Source organism: Leishmania mexicana, chromosome 24, assembly GCF_000234665.1.
Source record: "Leishmania mexicana MHOM/GT/2001/U1103 complete genome, chromosome 24".
NCBI lineage: Eukaryota > Euglenozoa > Kinetoplastea > Trypanosomatida > Trypanosomatidae > Leishmania > Leishmania mexicana.
Genome location: NC_018328.1, coordinates 25,277 through 43,091, shown reverse-complemented (window position 1 = coordinate 43,091; position 17,815 = coordinate 25,277). Strand labels below are relative to the sequence as shown.

Here is a 17,815-nt window from a genome sequence, read left to right as displayed (position 1 = left end):
TGTCCATTCCACGATTCACCTCGAGATAAGCCGCGAGGCATACACGCACAGTGGTGTCGAATGCGCCAAGAAGGAAAACCATATATTTTCCATGTCTCTCGTGTGCTTCCTCGACGCGCTGTTCGGTGGCACTTCGAGGATGGATGGATACAGCGCCGCGAAACAGTCGTGGCAGAAAGTGCCTTGACAGGAGCCCAGGCACACAGGCAAGCACCGGGCGCACTCACTACCGTCTCTCTTATCGTACTCATTGACGGAAGGATAGGGAGCACCTGCAGCACCGCAGCAGCGTCGGCGTCTGATCATCTCCCTTCCACTTCACAAAGTCGGTGAAGCGGAAGTTCGCGTAGCACTCACGAGATCCACACTCCGGGCAGGTGAACATGTTTGTAACGGTGAGGCTGAGCCTCTCTAGATACTCCACTGAGTGCTGGTTCAGCCGCTCAAGTCGAGCCTTTTCCAGAACTTCGCGCTCAGCTTGGTTGAGGAGGCTCACTTCGTCGAGGGCAACGAGCTCTTCAGGACGCAGACGACCACTGAGAACGCTCTCTCTCAGTTCCCCATTAAGTGGATCGGCAAGCGCGCGGGTGACCGCTCGGGCCACCTCCGCACCGTCAGCCCTCTGTTTTAGCGCAGCGACAACTCGGCCCGCCACTTCGTCGACGTTGGCGGATGGGCAGTGCGCACCGCTCTGCGAGAGGGCCTGTCGGATGAGGCTACTAATGTCAATCCGAGCGTGCTTGCGAGGCGCCTCGCCACTAGCGCGACTTGGCTGTGAGATGTCGGCGGAAGAAGCCTTCGTGTCATCAGAGGTCGGGTAAACATGTCGGCGGCGAGTCACGCGCGACGGGTGCTGCAACGTCACGAGCTCGACAAGATGCATATTCAGGGCAGCGGCAGCGATTGCCTCAGCGTTTGAGACACCGCTGTCAGAGCTCCACTCGCAATCCGACATGCCATGCTTTGCAGGGCCTAGCACATGCAAAATGCGCGACCTATGGTCTGCAGTAGACGTACGTGTAAACACATTTCATCGACAGCGTGAGGGGTGTGTGCTGGTGCGAGTGAGAGAGATGGATGGAAGAGAGGAGGAGGAGGGCGAGAGAGAGAGAGACGGACAGGCAGAGAGTCGCACCAGCGTCACACCCGCACTAGTGGAGCCCGTCCTTTCTTGTAGAGGAGCAGCGATGCACACACGCACACGCACACACCCAAGCATATCTGTGTGTGTCTGTGTGTGTGTGCCACTGCTTGTGTGTCCAAGCAAGAATGCGGGGCTGCACGTCTGCCCAGTTGCCCCATCTCACCAGGCGGAGAATGTAAGGTAGGGGGGCCCGGAGAGGGAGTTGGGGCGTACTCGGGAGACACGGAGAGTGGGAACGACGAGAGAGAAGGCGATAGCGAGAGAATGGGGCCGTCCATGATGTCACTGCCAGAAGACAGGCAAGGGGGAGGGCGGTAAGTAGCACCGACACAGGAACAGAAACGTGATCGCCTCCACACACTGGACGCCAAACGGAAAACGAGAGCTCCGCCCCTCCTCTGCCCTCGATCGTGGCTGCACCGTCATGCCCCGAGAAAAGCGCACGGCGATACATACACAGACCAAACCAACCGAAAGAGGTCAGGCAGGGGCGGGGTGCACACTGAGCTTGCTGGCGGAGGAACGGAGAGAGGGAGGCGAGTTGGACAGAGTGCGAGAGTTCGCGATCAGCACTCGTTCTCCGAGGCACCCCCCTCACGATAGCACATGCACAAAGAAAGAAACAGAAGGCGGTTGATTCGGGTGCGCGCGAAGATTAAACTGGCGCACCGTCCATCGAACCAAAGTTGAAGAAGGCATACCCTATCGGCATCTCTCTTGGTTTCTGAATCTCAAGAAGAGCAGCGATACGGGGAAGCAAGTTTGAGAGGGGCGCCTTCAGCGTTGCCGTATCGGCGCTCTGTGGCTTAATGCGCCATGAAGCCACTAAGTGGAAGCGGTGCATCGATCAGTCCTGATGACTCTGAGAGTCTGAGCGGCGCAGCAATGCGCCAGCAGAGAACGGCTGCGGCGAAAAAAGACCCCAGTCATGAGAGCGAAGAAAAGGGGAAAGGAGCGCACGAACTGTACAATGGAGAACACATAGGATGGAATCAGGCACCACGCCACACAGAGAACGCCCAAGGCGTCAAGTCTGATTGACACGCACGCTTGCGGGTGCTGCCGCCGCCCCCGCATGGTCGGCGTTACCTCTGCTGCTCGATATGGGCAACCCCGACGCCGCGGTATTGAATGTGCCGAGAATCAGTGTGCATGGTGGCACAAGGGACGTTGAGGACGCACCGTCTTCGCGCACTCGCACGGGTGGAGCACTACAGCCTCATTGTCGATTAGCAGCGCATACTGTTTCGTTTCGATTCCTAGAGACCTTTGATGGGTCTTTGCCAACACATCTGGCTAAAGCTCAGCATCTGAGTCACGAGAAGGGAAGCAACGTCCAATAACGCTGGTGCGAAAATCCACTTTGATAAGTACTACCGCAGCTGAACAGCCACACGCGCACGTGCATGCTCCCCCCTGCCCCTCTTCCCGCATCCTTCGCATCAACCGAGAGGCAGCCGCACATGCACACGGACATGCGACAGCGAGCCGGAGGGGAGGCGGACACAAATTCGGTCACAGAGAGAAAGAGCAGTACAGTTCGAAAAGAATAATGTAAGCGAAGCCCTCTTAGCGTGCATTCTTTCCTCTGGCTGCGAATTTGTGCGCTGTTATGGCGTGGCCGGCCACCCGTACCACCACCCTGGAATCCCACTACAAAGAGAGACAACGACGCACCTCACATGCAAGCGAGGGGGCTCGCCAACAGAAACGCGACATCATGCACAATGGGACCCCCCCGCAACACACACACACGTAACCGCGACGCCACTACACGCGAACAGAAAAACAGAGAGAGCAAGTCGGAAAGGCGAAACACAGTCTTCGGACAGAGTAAAGGGAGACGGAGACGACAAAACACAAGAGCCCAGAACGGTACCATTCTCGTTAGCGAGCGTGTGTATGTGCCCCCGCGCGAGAGCCGGAGAGCGAGAGAGGTGACAGCGACGGAGACAGAGGGTACGTCCGTGGAAGCGGCCTGGAAGCAAACAAAAACGTAAATTGTACATGTGTGTCACACAAGCACTGCTCTTTATGGCGGCAGCGTTTCCGTGGCTTGTATACATGTGGGAGACAGACATAAAAAGAAGAATGCAGAGGGAAGAAGAGAAACACAGAGAGAGCCTGCGCGTCACCAGAGCTGATAAAACGCCACCCACCACCAACCTTCTCCCATCTACGCGCATGCGCAACTATATAACGCTGTGCATATGTGTGTACCTGTGTGTGTGTGGGGGGGGGGTATGAGCAACATACATGCATATTCACGCGCACGCACACACGCGCAGATACACGCACACACAAGTTCTGTAAGGGCAGACGTTGGCACGTCCGAACGCAGAGATGATAAGCGTCGTCCGAAAGAAACGAAGTGCAACGGGTACGGCAGCAGAAGCAGCAGGATCTCTGGAAGAAAGAAACACAAAGAAGCCAAATGGAAATGCGCATCACCTGTGCGCACCGACGGGCGAGAGGCCCTCCTCCCCCCTTCCGCTCGCGATGGCCGATCGGAAAAAGGAAACGGAAAAGAAGTAGAGGATGGAGAATAGCGGTGAGGGACATACGCCTTCAACCCTCCCCGTCCCCCGCCGACGGTGTATGCCCATACAAGAAGCGCGGCGGCACTGCACCCAGTGTACGCAGGAGCAGAAGCAGCAGCGTCAAATCGGAGCCAAAGAAAAGGATGAGCGAACGCAGACAAGAGGATCAGGATAAGCGTAGGCGGTTGTCCTTCTCGCTCTGTCCCTCCTTTTTCTCTCAAGGCCTCTTGCGGTTCATGGCCCGCGCCGGTGATTGCTTCGCTGTCGCAATGCGGGGCAGACTCACCGTGCTCGAACCCGGTAATATAGAGAGCTTACTGCCGTGGCGACGCGTTAACGGCAGCGGTACCGTGCTGGTCGGTGGCGCCGGCTTCCGCACCTTTGGAGGCGACGGCAACTCAATGAGCTCCTTCTCACGCTCGCTCTTCAGCAAGTCACGCAACTTTGCGCGCCGCTCCCCCTTGTCCGTCTCCTTCGCGTGCTCTAACATCGCCAACTCCGCCTTCTCTCGTTTGCTATCCACCTCGTCGTTGAATCGGCTTGGCGCAGCGGTGTGCGCGCCAGCGCGGCTCTTGCATTCCGCTACGTACTTTGCAGCCTCCTCCTGCACCTCCTCATCCACGTCTTCGCATAGCCGGCCGACCATGGCTGTAAATTCCTCTTCGAGAGCGCCGGCGTTGCTCTTCCGCAGTGTCTGCGACAGCAGCGGCAGGCTACGCGCAAGCGCCAGACGTACCGCCGTCACGCTGTCGCGCTGCAGTTCGAGGCAGCACTCCAGCATACGCTCCCGAACACAGCGCATGGAAAAAAAGCGAAAGGATGCAGAGACAAAGTAGATGTACGTCTGGCGCGCGTAGCACGAGTTCGATCGACCGTACTCGCTGTTCAGGCGGCTAAACATCTGCGCCTTGACGATTGCATTGTCGATGCGGGAGGCTATGTGCATAATGAGCGTGGCGCAGTCGGCCTTTAATATCGTCGCCCCAGTCTTGGCGTACTCCCACAGCCGCGGCACGACCTGCTCCGTCAGCGTCCTTTCCTCGAACGAATCAATATAGTGGTCCACAATCTGCATGACATGCTGCATAGTGTGCCAGTTCACCACGGGCTCCGACACCCACGAAAGGAGAGCGCCAAGCACGGCAGAAAAGAACGACACGCGGGACGAGTCTTTCAGCTCGCTGCGGAAGTAATCAAGAAGGTTGTTGATGTGCTTCACCAGCGCCGCCCGTACGGACGTGTCGGGGTCACCGATGAGGCGCAGGAAGGGCCGCTCCAACAGGTCGGCAGTTGGCGAGTACAGCAGTGGAAGAAGCTCGTGCATGCCCGCAGCGGCGCTGACCCGGGCAGCAACGCAACTATCAGAGGAGAGGGACAAGAGCGCTTTGCTCAGGTGCGTGGCGAAGACAGTGCGAGGAAGCGATGCCACCACAGCAGGAAAGTTAAAAGCGCACTGACGGCGCGCCTCCTCTTCGTGACGCGTCGCAGCGGCACAGAAAAAGTCTGCAAAAAGCTTCACGTCGTCGTCTGACATGATATCAGTCTTGATGGCGTCCAGAAAGCGACCGAACTCTCCGACGAGCAGCCCGACCACCTCGCTTGGCGGATTCGAGATAAAGTTCTTGATGATGGGGAACAGTTTCTCGCGCCGGTAGACGGGGCCGAAGAACTCCACTAGGTCGATGAGGCATGAGAAGGCAGCTCGCGACACCGCCTGCTCCTCGTCGCTCAGGAGCTCAAACAAGTCAGGCGCCACGCGTGTCTTGGCCTTTTCTACACCCAGTGCATGCGCGATCGCACACAGCTGCTGGCACATTCGCTGGCGGACGCCGACGTTCGTGTCCTGGCACAAGGCCAGGGCTCGGGAGAGTATGAGTTCCTCTACCTTGTCAGAAGCTATATGCTGGCAGAGGGCGCCAAGAAGCTTGCAACTCAGTTCGCGCTGATCCTGCGGCTGCGCGTGCTCTGACTTGTTCACGGCGAGCGCAATAAGGTCACTTTGCAGCACACCAACAGGCAGGTAGTCGATGAGCCCGAGCAGCAATTCACACCACTCTATGCGAATCTCTGGCGTCTGGACGGTCAACATTGTCTTGGTAAAGTCATACATCTTGGTGGCCGTGTTCGGGTCCAGCAAGCCTACAAGCTTCAGAAGATTCTCCGGCGCGCGACACTGCAGCTCAGGATCTTGCGCCCACATCGAGTCCAGCAGCGTCTCCAGCACCTTGGAGATCCCCTTCGAGGGCAACTCGACAAGTTGCTCACGGACATGACCGAAAAAAGAGATGCGCTGCATTGTGCTGCCATTTGCCATTATGTACTTTGCCGACTCCTCTACTGAGAGCTTCTCCTTCTCCACATACCGCTGCACCGCCTCCTCGCGCTCCAGGGCCGCGTTGAGGGCCTCAATGTTCTCGGCGCCAGGCACCTCGCGCACTAGTGCTGTGGGGTCATCAGGAAGTGCAGTGGAAGGCATGAAGCCCGAGCCATCGTTACCGGCTGAACAGTGCCTAGGAAGCGGCGCGGCACAGTTGTCGCCGTTGCCGCCAGTGCTGCCCTTGGTCTTGCCCTTCCACTTCTTCTGCGGCAACGTTGACTGGGAAGCCCGGGCCTCCTCGAGGAGCTGCTGGCGTAGCTCGAATGGCGACCGGTAATCCATCCGCTGTTTCGTCACACAATACGGAAGAGAAGACGCAAAGGTAGAGAAGAGCAAGACACGGAGGATACGAGATGTTACGACGAACCATGTGGCAGGGACGGATCCCGTTCGCGCGCGCGTCTGTGAGAACGAGCAGGGGGTGCCGAGGCAGGCAGCAGAATGCGTGTTGGTGAGGAGCACGGAAAAACACAAGCGGGCACCACTTCGCAGCAGTGCGGGAAAACCTCCGCTGAAAGCGTGACGCCCTCTGGCCTAGGGGTGCAAGCAAGACAGACCACAAAAAAAAGGTCGGCGTCTCAAGAAGGTTCCTACAAGAGAGCGGCGCGCAGCCGTGGTGTGTGCACGCGGCTGATTAGACGTAGGGTGGAGGAGGAGACTCAAGGAAACCGGTTCTCCACCGCTCCTCACCCTTTACGCAAGGCGCCCGACGTTGTGAGTGTGTGTGTATGTGTGGGCCGCCTACTCTCGTCGTATAAGCTGATGGCCTTTGAGCGACAGACAAGGTCCGCCACAAGCCCCTCGACACGCAGACACGGCGGGCTCCAAGCACGCGAGAGTTTTCAAACAAAAACGTACAGTTGATGCCTCTTTCCAGACGGAAAAAAAAAACAGAGACGAGTGCGATCGACGCGCGCTCCGCTGTACGTGTGCTTGCCCCGTCCTGTGGCCACAACGAGCAGGAGCGATAGAGAGAGTGGAGGGAAGATGCGCGACGGAGAGGAGAGAAAACGTTGCTGAGCGACGCACGTGGAAACTTCTGCAGAAAAGTCCATTTAAAAACAGAAGACCTGAGGTGGGGCCGCAACGAGACGGAGAGAGCGGCAACGGCTAACGCAGAGAAGGGGGGGGGGGGAGATAGCCATCCCGGAGATCGTCTATTAGACCTACTTCACCGCTCTGCGGCACATGTGCATAGAGATGCAGTACCTTTAGGAAGAGCAGCAGGTCGAGGTGGGGGGCCAAGGACACGAACTCTCGTCTGCATCACACAGGCCCACACACACGCCATGCAGAGCGCTTTGTGCCTTTGATCTATGAGATTATGTGTTGTTTGATTAGCAGGCGTTGTGAGACGCGCCCATTACTCGAAGTGGGGGTGGTTCACACGCCTCAGCACGGAGCAGCTCTCGAAGAGGTGTCCCTGAATCTCCGAAAGGGTCGGCAAGGGCAGCGATCCGGCTGTGGCTGCGTCCCAACCGTGACGCAGCACGCTTGCTTCGAACACTTTTCGCAGGACGTACTGAAGCGACGCAGCAGCGCAACCGACTGCGTGGCTGGCCACCGTCACGACGCACTCGCGCCTCTCTCCCTCTGCGCCGTTGAATCGCTCAAAAAAATGCGTGCACCACTCCTCTGCTCCGTCCTGCGTGAGGGGCGGAATGTACACAAGCGTTTCAAGTCGGCCCTGGCGGAGGACGGCAGCGTCTAGCACCTGCGGTGCATTCGTGATTCCAATGGTGAGTACGCCACTGTTGTCTGTGACGCCGTCCAGCTCGCAGAGGAGACCCGCCAGCATGCGCCTTGTGACGTCGGGCTGGTTTTTGCCGTTGCCGCTGCTCTGGTCCCCGTCTCCATGCTGCATCGCGCCGCGAGACTGTGCAATGACATCCAGGTCCTCCAGTACCACCACCGCCGGAGGGCGTGTCCGTGCTCGACGGTACACCTCCCGCAACTGCGCCTCACTCTCTCCAAGGTACTTGGAGAATAGCATCGTGCATTCCACAAAGAAAAATGGGATAGAAGGAAAGTCGGCGGCTATCTGGCGGGCGAGGCTGGACTTTCCGCACCCCGATGGGCCGTGAAGAAGCAACCCGGTGGAGGAGGGGAGGGATGCCATCAGCCGACCGCCACCGCCTGGGCTACTGTGAGTGGCGAAGACAGAGACAAGAGTCCTGATGCGATGGCGAACCTCGCCTAAGCCGTAAAGACGGGGAGGTACGCGCTGCGCGCCAGTGGAGGAACGCCGGTGGTGGAGGAACCCGCAGTCCTCCTGAACCAGTGAGCGCAGCTTTTCTCCCGTGGCGCCGTGCGAGGCGGCCTCCAGTGTCATGCATGTGTTGAAGAGAAACATTTGGCGTGAGGTGAAGGGGGTCTGCACGCTAATGAGCAGCTCGCCACGTGATTTGAAGAGTGGCTGAGGAACGCTGCGCAACAGCCGCCTCGCTCCCGCCTCGGTAAGCTCGCGGAGCGGGTAGAGAGCAGGTACCTTTTGTTCTAGTAGCCATGCCGGCACCGTGTCCTGACTGGGAGCACTAGCAACAATCGCACACGACGAGCTCGTCAACGCTGCCTGGAGGAGACGCTGGAGGGGTGGCAGAAGGCCGTTCATGCTGCATAGGAGCCAGAGGAGGTCAATGTCATCAGCGACGACGATCGAGAAGGGCCGAAGCAGTGCTGTACGGGTAGAGAGCGCGCCTAACGTCGAGCTGCCGCGCGCCACAGAGTCGTAGGTCAGCGTCCACAGAGTGAAGTCATCGTCGGGCGAAGCAGCTGCCGGTGCGGTAAGAACACAGTCATGCACTCCGGCCGCGTGCCGCGCCTTGGTCGTCACCTGCAGTCCACTTACGAAGCTCTGAAGTGCCGTACTTTTGCCCGTACCTTTACCACCGACAACGAGGTGGAAGAGCGACTGCCCCCCGAGCTGCCGGAGTCGCTGCACATCAGCGATAAGGTGTCCATCGACGGACATGGCGAGGAGTGGCAGATGGTAACCTCCTCCCTCCCGCACTCAAGCGCGCGCACGATCGGCAACAGATAGGCTGGCGGATGAGTGCGGGGATAAAAAGAGAGAGCGCGGAGGCGTACCTGCAGGCGTCAAGCGATGGTCCAAATGTCTACACACACACATAGGCAGAAACAAACGACGAAAGGGGAGCCAGTAAAGGCGTTAGCAGAAGCGGCCAGAAAGAAGAGAGGGGCGGAGGAGCCGACATTAGTTGAGGTGATCGGACAGTCAGCACGTTGGGGCCAGAGAGCGTTTGCTGACAGCATCTTTTACGCCAGGCACTTCGTGTGTGTCGTGCCGGCGCTTGGAAAACCAGCCTTGCCTTCACCCTCGCCCCACTCTCTGCGACGGAGCCAACGCCATCTTCCCAGAGAGGGCTAGAGAGTGACCTCCGTCACTGACGCTTTCTTTCAGCCATGAACCGTCAGAGGTTCGCCGTCACAGCTGCGTGATAAAAGCGAAGAAGCCACAGGGCAGAAAGGGAGCACAGACAAACCCCATTTTATGGGAAACCTTTGTAACACACACAACACACGTACACATCAACATGCACGGCTAGACGATTCACAGCGGTAGGCCATCTCGAAAACGGCAAACCTGGCAGCGGATGAACATGCGCACGCGGAGTCGAAAGACCGACGGCAACGACGAGGAGTAGGAGTCGTTTTGTAGCGGCCTGAGAGGTTCACATCGGATCCCTCAACGTAAGCGCAGGTCCAAAGCAGGAAAAGAGCTGCACTGCAGGATACACAAGACATACAGGTACGAAGAGCCCTCAGGGAGGCGAACGCTGGTCGCTTTATTCATCCTTCTCGACGGCTTCCTCGATTCCGTCGTCCTCGATAGGCGGCAGAACGCCGTTGAGGGAAAGCATCTGCTCGACTGTAGCAAGACTCAACTTCTTCCGGGCCTGCCAGTCGGCCAGTCCAGTGATCTGCCTCTTCAACTCTTTGTCCTTGTATAGCAGCGCGCACGGAAGGAGGCCGGCGGGAAAGTTAGGGATTGCCTCGGTGTAGACCATCGAAACGAACTTGACCGATCGGTGCCGCTGTGCCACCGTGCGAAGCACGGTCAACAGTGCCTCACAGTCGCTGTGGCCCGGCTTGATGAGCGCCGCCACCACCCAACACGACGAAGATGCCTCTGTCACCTCTGCGACGTAGTCTGCGCCAGGGATGTGCCGTAGTACCCCAAAGCGCTCCACCGCCTTCTGCCGCTGCAGCTCCATCAGACGTCTTCGCCGGATAGCGGCCAGCGCTTCGTCCTCGTCGTCCGAGTCCACAATGAAGCTGGTGCCTTCCGCTTCGCCGCCTTTGTCGTACGCGTACCCTCCACGCTCAAGCTTGGCTGCGACTTTCTCCGCCTGGGGGTCATAGGCTGTGAGGCACGTGTTTTGGCTCGTGTCGGCAATTTGTTGGGCTAGTATCTCCAGTTCATGTGCTTTATACTTGCCGACGCGGTTTCCATACCGGTACTGCACGTCCTCCCACTCCGTCGTGCGAATGCGCTGATCAGCCGTGCGCTCCATTGCTGCGGCTCTCGCCTGGATTCGAGATTAGGGAGACGTACCTGTGAGTGGGCTTCGCAAAACATACGTGCGCACCGCGAGTGAGACTGAGATGACCTCCTTGCTGGGTGAGCCATCCGATGAGAGCAGAAAACGACGCGAAGGTCAAGACACGGAGGAAAAAGCGGTGAAGGCGGGGCATACAAGGGGCCGATGAGCACGCAGAGCCAACGCCATAAGGCAGGCGGCTTTCCGAAGATCTAGCCCTCCTTGCTGAATCTGCGCAGGTGCCTGCGCGGACGGCGGGGACCGTGCCGTCCAAAGCGGCGCACTGGAACGCGTAGATGACCGATGGTGAGTCTGCGCATTCAACTACTCTACACGCAAACGGCTTGCTTGGAGGGCAAGAAACTGGTTACTGGGTAGGCTGCTTGTCGCGATGACACGCGCTCAGACTTCACGAGCATACGCCTCTGCATCGTCAAGTTGCACTCTCCACACACAGCGAAAGCGAGGGACATGCAGACCCTAAAGAAGAAAGCACATAAGGTACATGGACGTTAGGAAAGGGGAAGCGACCAGCGCGAGGCGTGGCGCTAGAGACGTCTAAACGGAGCCACAAGCACGCAGGCGAAGGCTGGTGCGTGCGAACACCTCACGTTGATGGTGCAGTTCTCCTCGACACACGTGGTGCACGGTCTATCAGACAGATGAGATACAAAGAAAACAAGGGGGCACAAGAAGCAAAAATGAACACAAGAGGACTGTACATCCACCCACCATGAACAGCAACCACAGCATCACGGAGAACAACAGCCGCGCACACCAGCCGAGGGGGTTGTCTATAACGCTCATGGGCACCACGTGTGGCGAGATTCGAGTAGTAAGTGCACCGAGAGAAAGAAGTGAGGCTCAGCGAGAGCCCACCACCGTACTCATTGCCTCCCGCTTCAGGCTCCTGACCTGATGGTGGCCAGGTTGGTACGTCCCATTGGTGGCCATGGTGATAGTGCGCTTCGTGCTCGACCACGTTGGGATCGGTCCGGGGAACTCGCTCCGTGCGGCACGCACAGGAGGCACTTCCGGCAAGTACACCTGATTTGGGCACGCGCGAATGTGCGTCTTGACGGCCGAGATATGCGTGTGAGGGTAGCAGCTGTGCGGCTTCTGAAGTACCCCAACGCTGCCGTTCTCATCAAAAGCATAGACCAGCCTGCCTGCCTCCTCCATCTCCTTCGCGGTGGGGTCTCTTCCTTTGTACTGCCGGAACCCCTCGCGGTACGCCGCCGTCGCAGCAACGGAGGCGTCGTCTGCCGGCTGCGGGCGCTCAATTGCGGACCCCGTCGCTGCCTCGGCATAGCGGTAAACAAAATCCATATCTTTGCCCGAGAGCGCCGTGCGGTTGCGCGAGGTCCGGAATGGGTCAGACCAGCTGCGTGCGCCGTTCACAAACTTGTGCGAGCAACCTTTGAAGTACGTTCCGCTCAGATTCGTGTCGGAGGTGATCCGGCTAGCAATCATCTCATCCTTTTCCTGCTTTCTTGTGGTGTAGTGTAGCAAGCGCTCCATGTTAGCGCCGGCGGTGGCGGCCCGAGTGCCACGCTTCACGGAGTTGTCGGTGGGCATCGTGGCCGCAGATGGGAGGTTGGCGTCCGGGAGCGTGGTCATCTTCTTGGAGAGGCACCGAGAGTTTGTCTCGACTTCCGCGAGATGGTTAAGCAGATCTGCCCGGCACTGCTTGCTCAGCGTGCTGGACTGCACCTGCTTTTCAAGAGTGGCCATGGGTACCAATGAGTTCAGCCAAGGCACGATCGACGACAAGATGATGCAGCTCGTCTGCAGAAAGAAAAAAAAGTGCCTGTCTTCTTTTGTTTGAGGAGGGTGGGGGCGGTTGTCTACGAATGCTGCGCTCGCGGGAGTGGTTGGCCGCCGCAAGCGTGCGGGTCGCCTAGGATAAGGGGGAGAGGAAGTGGCTGTGAAGGACTCCAAGGATCTGCACACGCAGTCCCGGTAGACGGTTCGGCAGGTGTGCATGAGAGCCGGGGTTCAAAGGAGACAGAGAAGCAGCATACAAGAAAAAAAGTGTGTGAAGAAGAAGTGCGACAGATACCTGACATTGCGACGTCGCGGTGTGACTCACTTGCCCTCCGTGGAGGGGGAGAACACCACACAGCTGCAAAAGGGGGACGGGGGATGCGGACACGGCAACCTGAATTCCCAAACTGCACCACGGTCGCACGGAACGGTTGCCCCTACCTTGTCGTGCGCCCGCGGTCTGTCTCCTTCTGCTACAAGTGCTACTGATCCCTCTAGGGAGCAACAAGATGATGAGCGCCGTAGATTCTTTCTTCTTCAATGTGGCGCGCAACACTTTGCTCTCACTATCGCCCTCATCCGACACGAGGCGCATATCTTCCTTGCAGTGCACTTCCGCTCTTTTGGCCTTGTGTCAACTAACTTCATTGGCTGAGTGCCACGTGCAGACGGGTGAATGTCATGAACACATGTCCTCTGGCACACATGCGCAAGATTTTGTTATTGCTTTCAACGTGGCCATTCTGCCACACAGCATGCCTCAGACACCACCCTACCGCGCCTCCCCCGGCCAGCCGGCCACAGGCCCCATCGCGTGGTTCCAAGCAGCCGTAGACACACGCGGTACACGAAATGCGCCGACTCCGTCACCCGAGCACGGCCCCTGCCTCGAGCTACACCCACCTCCCGCTCTGCAGGTCGCCACACAGCCGCTCCTGCTATGCCAGCCGCCACCTCGTGCATCCTCCTCGGGGTGGTTGAGGCATCCCGTGCCAGGAGGCAGTACGAGGGCCGCGTGGGCTGCGTTCGCGTCACGTTGGAGTCCTGCCCATAATATGGATAGTGTATATATGACTTCGCTGCCCCAGGACGCTCCGCCGCAGATCCATCCACAGCCCCACCTCCGACATCAGCAGCCTCACGTCGCTCTGACCTCCTCACGTCGCAGGTACCTGACCCTGCCAGCACCGGATCTGGTTCGGCATTGACAGGGGAGAGGGCGGCTGCTTGGCTTCCTCGCCCGCAGCGGGCACTGAACCCTGAGACACCGCGCCAAAGGTGTCCTCCATCATCACAGAAGAGAGACGCACACGCACAACTCCCAAAAAGCAGCCCTAGACGTGGAGACTCAGCAGCGTTTCCAGGTGCTAGCTTGCACGCCTGCGCGCAAGTGCGCGTGCAAGCTTAGACAAGCTCCGTGCAGACGACTGGCCACGGCGGCACTGCGAGAAGGCAAAACCCATGAGAGGTGGGAGGGAGTCACACACCTCGGAGAGACAAGCAAGAAACAGCCGACGGGGACGAAGTCTATTCGTGTATGTGTATAAAGCGAAATAAAACAAAGAGCAAAACAAGTAAATAAAAAAGCGTCAGGGTTGTAAGAGACGGGGGGGGAAGCGCAGTGACAAAGTGCACCCAGCACTGGTGCTCAGAACGAAGCCTACGGATGGTCAGAAAAGAAACTCAAAAGAAAAGCAGCCGAGCACACCCTAACGCCGGGCATGCGTTGAGGCTAAGAGAGCCCTCACTTCTTCGGCTGCTGCGCAGCCGCATTTGCTGGGATAGCGCCGATGGTATTGCCGTCAGATTTGGTGGCTGCCGCCAGGAGCTGTTCACGGGTCGCGATAATGGCGCTGATGAGACCCAGTCCAGCGACATTGGCCGCGCCGATGTCCACAGGGCACACATTGCCGATGGCTGAAACCATATCGCAGGCGTTGCGCGTCAGCACCAGGCAGCGGTCACCGCGCTTCGGCATTTTCGGATCCCGCATGAGGTCATACATGTCGAGCACCACAGCCACGGCATAGCCGTAGAAGAGGGACGCGCGCGAGACATACGACATCTGTGACAGGCTTGGAGAATTCGGGTTGAAGAAACGCCCGGCGAAGACGATGTTGTCGAGGAGGCTGAATATGCCGTCAAATAGCACCCGCAGCACAAACAGAACGTCGCGGGGCTGTACGATGCGCTTCTCCATCGCGTCACTGATCTTCTGCACGTTACTGAGCCACGACAGCATGCGTATCCAGCAGCGCGCATCGGACATGGCCGCGCCTGTCTTCATGAAGTTGGGGTTGCCGTAAAGGGCGGCCAACATCTTGAAGAAGCACCCGGCGCCCTTGATCATCTTGTCGCGTGAGTCGGTCACGGCCATGTAGGTGCTAAGAGTGCCAACGACGGACATCTTGAACTTCTGATGGGGGGGTGTTGAGGGAGAAATGCGACACGAAGAGGGTCGGAGACTAAAGTTTTGTACCAGGCACGAGTGGTCTGGCTGCGTGCTTGCCTGCAATGGGGAAACAGCGCTGAACAGAGAAGCGGCAAGAGTGCAATCGTGCAAGGCGGAGGAGTGGGGCAGCTGATGCACAGGCACACGACGCGAGGTAACAGCGGAGAAGAAGAGGAGGGTGTAGAGTCAGACGTCAAGGAAACGGTTCGATGCAGCAGGAGCCGCCGCAACACAGGCCTGGGCTTGCAGGTGCATCACACCACCACTTGCGCAAGTGCATTTTCCACATGGCGGTAGAGGGCAGCTCAAGTGCCACACGAAGGAGAGAAGTCGTTACAGGAGATGCAAGACCAATGGCGCTACCTGCTCCGCGCCTTGAGAGGCCTCGTTTTCTCGTAGGGGCGTTACTAAAGATCAAAAATAGAGCTACACAAAGGAAATGGGTGTGAACACAAGATACGTCGCGTCTACTCGCGGACACGCAGAAAGCAGCGGTGACCGTGAAGCCGATTAAGCGCACCCATGTGCCCTCCCGCAGCGAAAAAGAGGTCGGGGCTGATCTACTCTCTGTACTTCTGCTTCGCATTCCGTTGCCCTCAGCGACGTGACGGCACCCTTCACATCCGCCAAGAAGTACGTTAGCAAACACCCACGCATTCACACCTGCAACGAGAGAGAGACCCTGACAGACACCCGCAACATTCCAATCTCAAATCCCACGTGCACCCTGCACCACCACCGCCCTACAAAAACTGCGCTGACGGCGGCTTATCTCCACAACGCTAGGCAAGTCCTTCCTCGCTCCTACCCCTTCTCTTCGCCGTCGCTTACAGGGAGAGGGGCGGAGAGCAGCCTGAGCGTTCTTTTCCTTTCGAGAAACTGCTCCTTTGATCACCTTTTCAGCATCTTGAACGCCTCGTCCTTCACTTGCTGGAGGTCCTTGTTCGTGGGGTCGAGTTTCAGGCCCTGTGAGGCGGTGGTGAGTGCGTCACTGTACTTCTTCAGCGCAAGCTCAGTGGCGGCTTTGCGCAGGTAGCCCTTCGGCCACGACGGGTCGAGTGCAATACAGCGCAGAGCATCCCAGTAAGCTCCCGTGTAGAAGTGCTGGTTGAAGTAGCAGGCGGCGCGGTTGCTGTAGTAGACGTGGTTGGTGGGGTCGAGGTGAATGGAGAGGGTGTAGAACTTCGCAGCCTTGACGTTCTCGCCCTGCTGGAACACCTTGTTGCCCTGGTTCTTGAACCGCGCCGCCTCATCAGCACGCTTTTCCTGCGGTACCTGCGCCTTCTCGAGTTCCTTGACAGCATTAGTCTTGTTGGCGGCCTTCGCCAACTCCAGCGGCGTCTTGCCCTCCTCGTTCTTGGCGCTAGCGTCGGCGCCGCAGCTGCACAGTAGGCGGACGCACTCCGAGTCTGCATGCTCTACAGCAATGTGCAGCGGCGTGCTGCCGTCGTTGGCAATGGCGATGTTGACCGTCGCGCCATGCTCAATTAGGAACTCCGCTGCCTCCATTTTCTTCATGAAAATGGCTGTGAACAGAGCCGTTCCGCCGTGCTTGTCCACTGCGTTGATTGGCACTTTAAACTCGTAAATGACGGCGCCGATACAGTTGACGTCACCAGAGTGGCACGCCCAGTGAAGCAGAGTCCCCGCTTCGTTCTCCCCGTAGATCGTCTTGGCCCCCAGCTCCACAAGAAGGCGGAGGCAGTCCAGGTATCCCATAGATGCGGCGTAGTGCGCAGCCGCGCTTCCTGAGGGGGACTCCTTGTTTACATCGGCTCCCGCGTTTGCCAGAATGCGAATGCACTCCAGCTGTCGTCCCTTCACACCCATGACAAGAGGCGTGTTGCCGTCCAGGTTCTCGATGCTCAGATCCGCCTTGTACTCTAGCAGAAGGCGAATCATCTCCGCATCACCGTTGAAGGCGGCAAAGTGGAGGGCAGCGTAGCCACCAGCCTCGACGGAGTTCACGAGCTCAGGCTTTTCCTTCAGCATTCGGCTGCAATCTGCCGTGTCGCGCGAGCGCGCAGCGCGAAGAAACTTCTCCACATCCTCGGTAATGCGAGTTCCGTCGTCCATGTCTCCTTTCGTCTTAATTAGGGGATAAAAAAGTGTACTGGCACCCGAATGATGCCGTTACTTTGCGTGCGCCGCTTCCTCCTCGCCCTTCTCTATCGCTCTCTACGAACTAATCTGCGCGATCGTTTGTGCTGTAAGTGGAGGCCGTGGTCGTTTATCCGCCGTTCGAGGCAACGCCACCAGTGCACAGAGCGTTTACCCCCCCCCACACACACACATACACCAACAAAAAGAGAACAAGGAATCAAACAGAGGAAAGTTGCGATGGGTGGTGATAACCATAGATGCCCAGAAGCGATCGTCTCCATGCAGGGTTCGCCTAGCGCATTCTTCTTTCTGCTCACCAGGGCTATTGGTCTTGACCGGCGAAAAAAAACACAAGCGTGTTCTGTTCAATGTCGGTTACGTACGGTGAGGCAAGAGGGGCAAAGCCGGGGTCGCTGCGGAAATGCGAGTGGTGAGCGCGTCCGGCAAAACCAGGAAGACGTGCAATGCGCACTTCGTCTGAGATGGGTGACTCTTCTTCGTGTTTCTTTTCTATCGCACGGATGCCACACTGACGTTTGTCGTCCATTCCCGGCAATGACATCCTCACACTTCCTCCGCACATCACTAACCCTTGTAGCTGTCGGTGCACACATATGCATCAGTGTACAGTTCTTCCTCCCCCCCCCCGCCAACGTGGCCATTCTGCCACACAGCATGCCTCAGACACCACCCTACCGCGCCTCCCCCGGCCAGCCGGCCACAGGCCCCATCGCGTGGTTCCAAGCAGCCGTAGACACACGCGGTACACGAAATGCGCCGACTCCGTCACCCGAGCACGGCCCCTGCCTCGAGCTACACCCACCTCCCGCTCTGCAGGTCGCCACACAGCCGCTCCTGCTATGCCAGCCG

The 17,815-nt window shown here is 58.3% G+C and overlaps 7 protein-coding genes across 7 annotated transcripts; all 7 read right to left on the bottom strand.

Moving 5' to 3' along the window:
• Nucleotides 1-247: 247 nt before the first annotated feature.
• LMXM_24_0200 (transcription elongation factor-like protein) lies at nucleotides 248-955 on the bottom strand (the record flags this gene model as incomplete). Its single annotated transcript, XM_003875782.1, has 1 exon — nucleotides 248-955. One exon carries the CDS (start codon nucleotides 953-955, stop codon nucleotides 248-250), a length of 708 nt encoding a protein of 235 aa, XP_003875831.1.
• A 2,946-nt stretch (nucleotides 956-3,901) lies between these two features.
• LMXM_24_0190 (conserved hypothetical protein) lies at nucleotides 3,902-6,343 on the bottom strand (the record flags this gene model as incomplete). The annotated part of the gene is made up of 1 exon (XM_003875781.1): nucleotides 3,902-6,343. The coding sequence occupies one exon, from the start codon at nucleotides 6,341-6,343 to the stop codon at nucleotides 3,902-3,904; it is 2,442 nt and encodes an 813-aa protein (XP_003875830.1).
• Nucleotides 6,344-7,424: 1,081 nt separating this feature from the next.
• On the bottom strand, nucleotides 7,425-9,032 carry LMXM_24_0180 (putative ATPase domain protein; the record flags this gene model as incomplete). Its single annotated transcript, XM_003875780.1, has 1 exon — nucleotides 7,425-9,032. One exon carries the CDS (start codon nucleotides 9,030-9,032, stop codon nucleotides 7,425-7,427), a length of 1,608 nt encoding a protein of 535 aa, XP_003875829.1.
• Nucleotides 9,033-9,867: 835 nt separating this feature from the next.
• Nucleotides 9,868-10,596, bottom strand: LMXM_24_0170 (conserved hypothetical protein; the record flags this gene model as incomplete). The annotated part of the gene is made up of 1 exon (XM_003875779.1): nucleotides 9,868-10,596. The coding sequence occupies one exon, from the start codon at nucleotides 10,594-10,596 to the stop codon at nucleotides 9,868-9,870; it is 729 nt and encodes a 242-aa protein (XP_003875828.1).
• Nucleotides 10,597-11,487: 891 nt separating this feature from the next.
• Nucleotides 11,488-12,357, bottom strand: LMXM_24_0160 (conserved hypothetical protein; the record flags this gene model as incomplete). Its single annotated transcript, XM_003875778.1, has 1 exon — nucleotides 11,488-12,357. One exon carries the CDS (start codon nucleotides 12,355-12,357, stop codon nucleotides 11,488-11,490), a length of 870 nt encoding a protein of 289 aa, XP_003875827.1.
• Nucleotides 12,358-14,134: 1,777 nt separating this feature from the next.
• Nucleotides 14,135-14,797, bottom strand: LMXM_24_0150 (glycosomal membrane like protein; the record flags this gene model as incomplete). The annotated part of the gene is made up of 1 exon (XM_003875777.1): nucleotides 14,135-14,797. One exon carries the CDS (start codon nucleotides 14,795-14,797, stop codon nucleotides 14,135-14,137), a length of 663 nt encoding a protein of 220 aa, XP_003875826.1.
• Nucleotides 14,798-15,733: 936 nt separating this feature from the next.
• On the bottom strand, nucleotides 15,734-16,918 carry LMXM_24_0140 (ankyrin/TPR repeat protein; the record flags this gene model as incomplete). The annotated part of the gene is made up of 1 exon (XM_003875776.1): nucleotides 15,734-16,918. One exon carries the CDS (start codon nucleotides 16,916-16,918, stop codon nucleotides 15,734-15,736), a length of 1,185 nt encoding a protein of 394 aa, XP_003875825.1.
• Nucleotides 16,919-17,815: the final 897 nt, after the last annotated feature.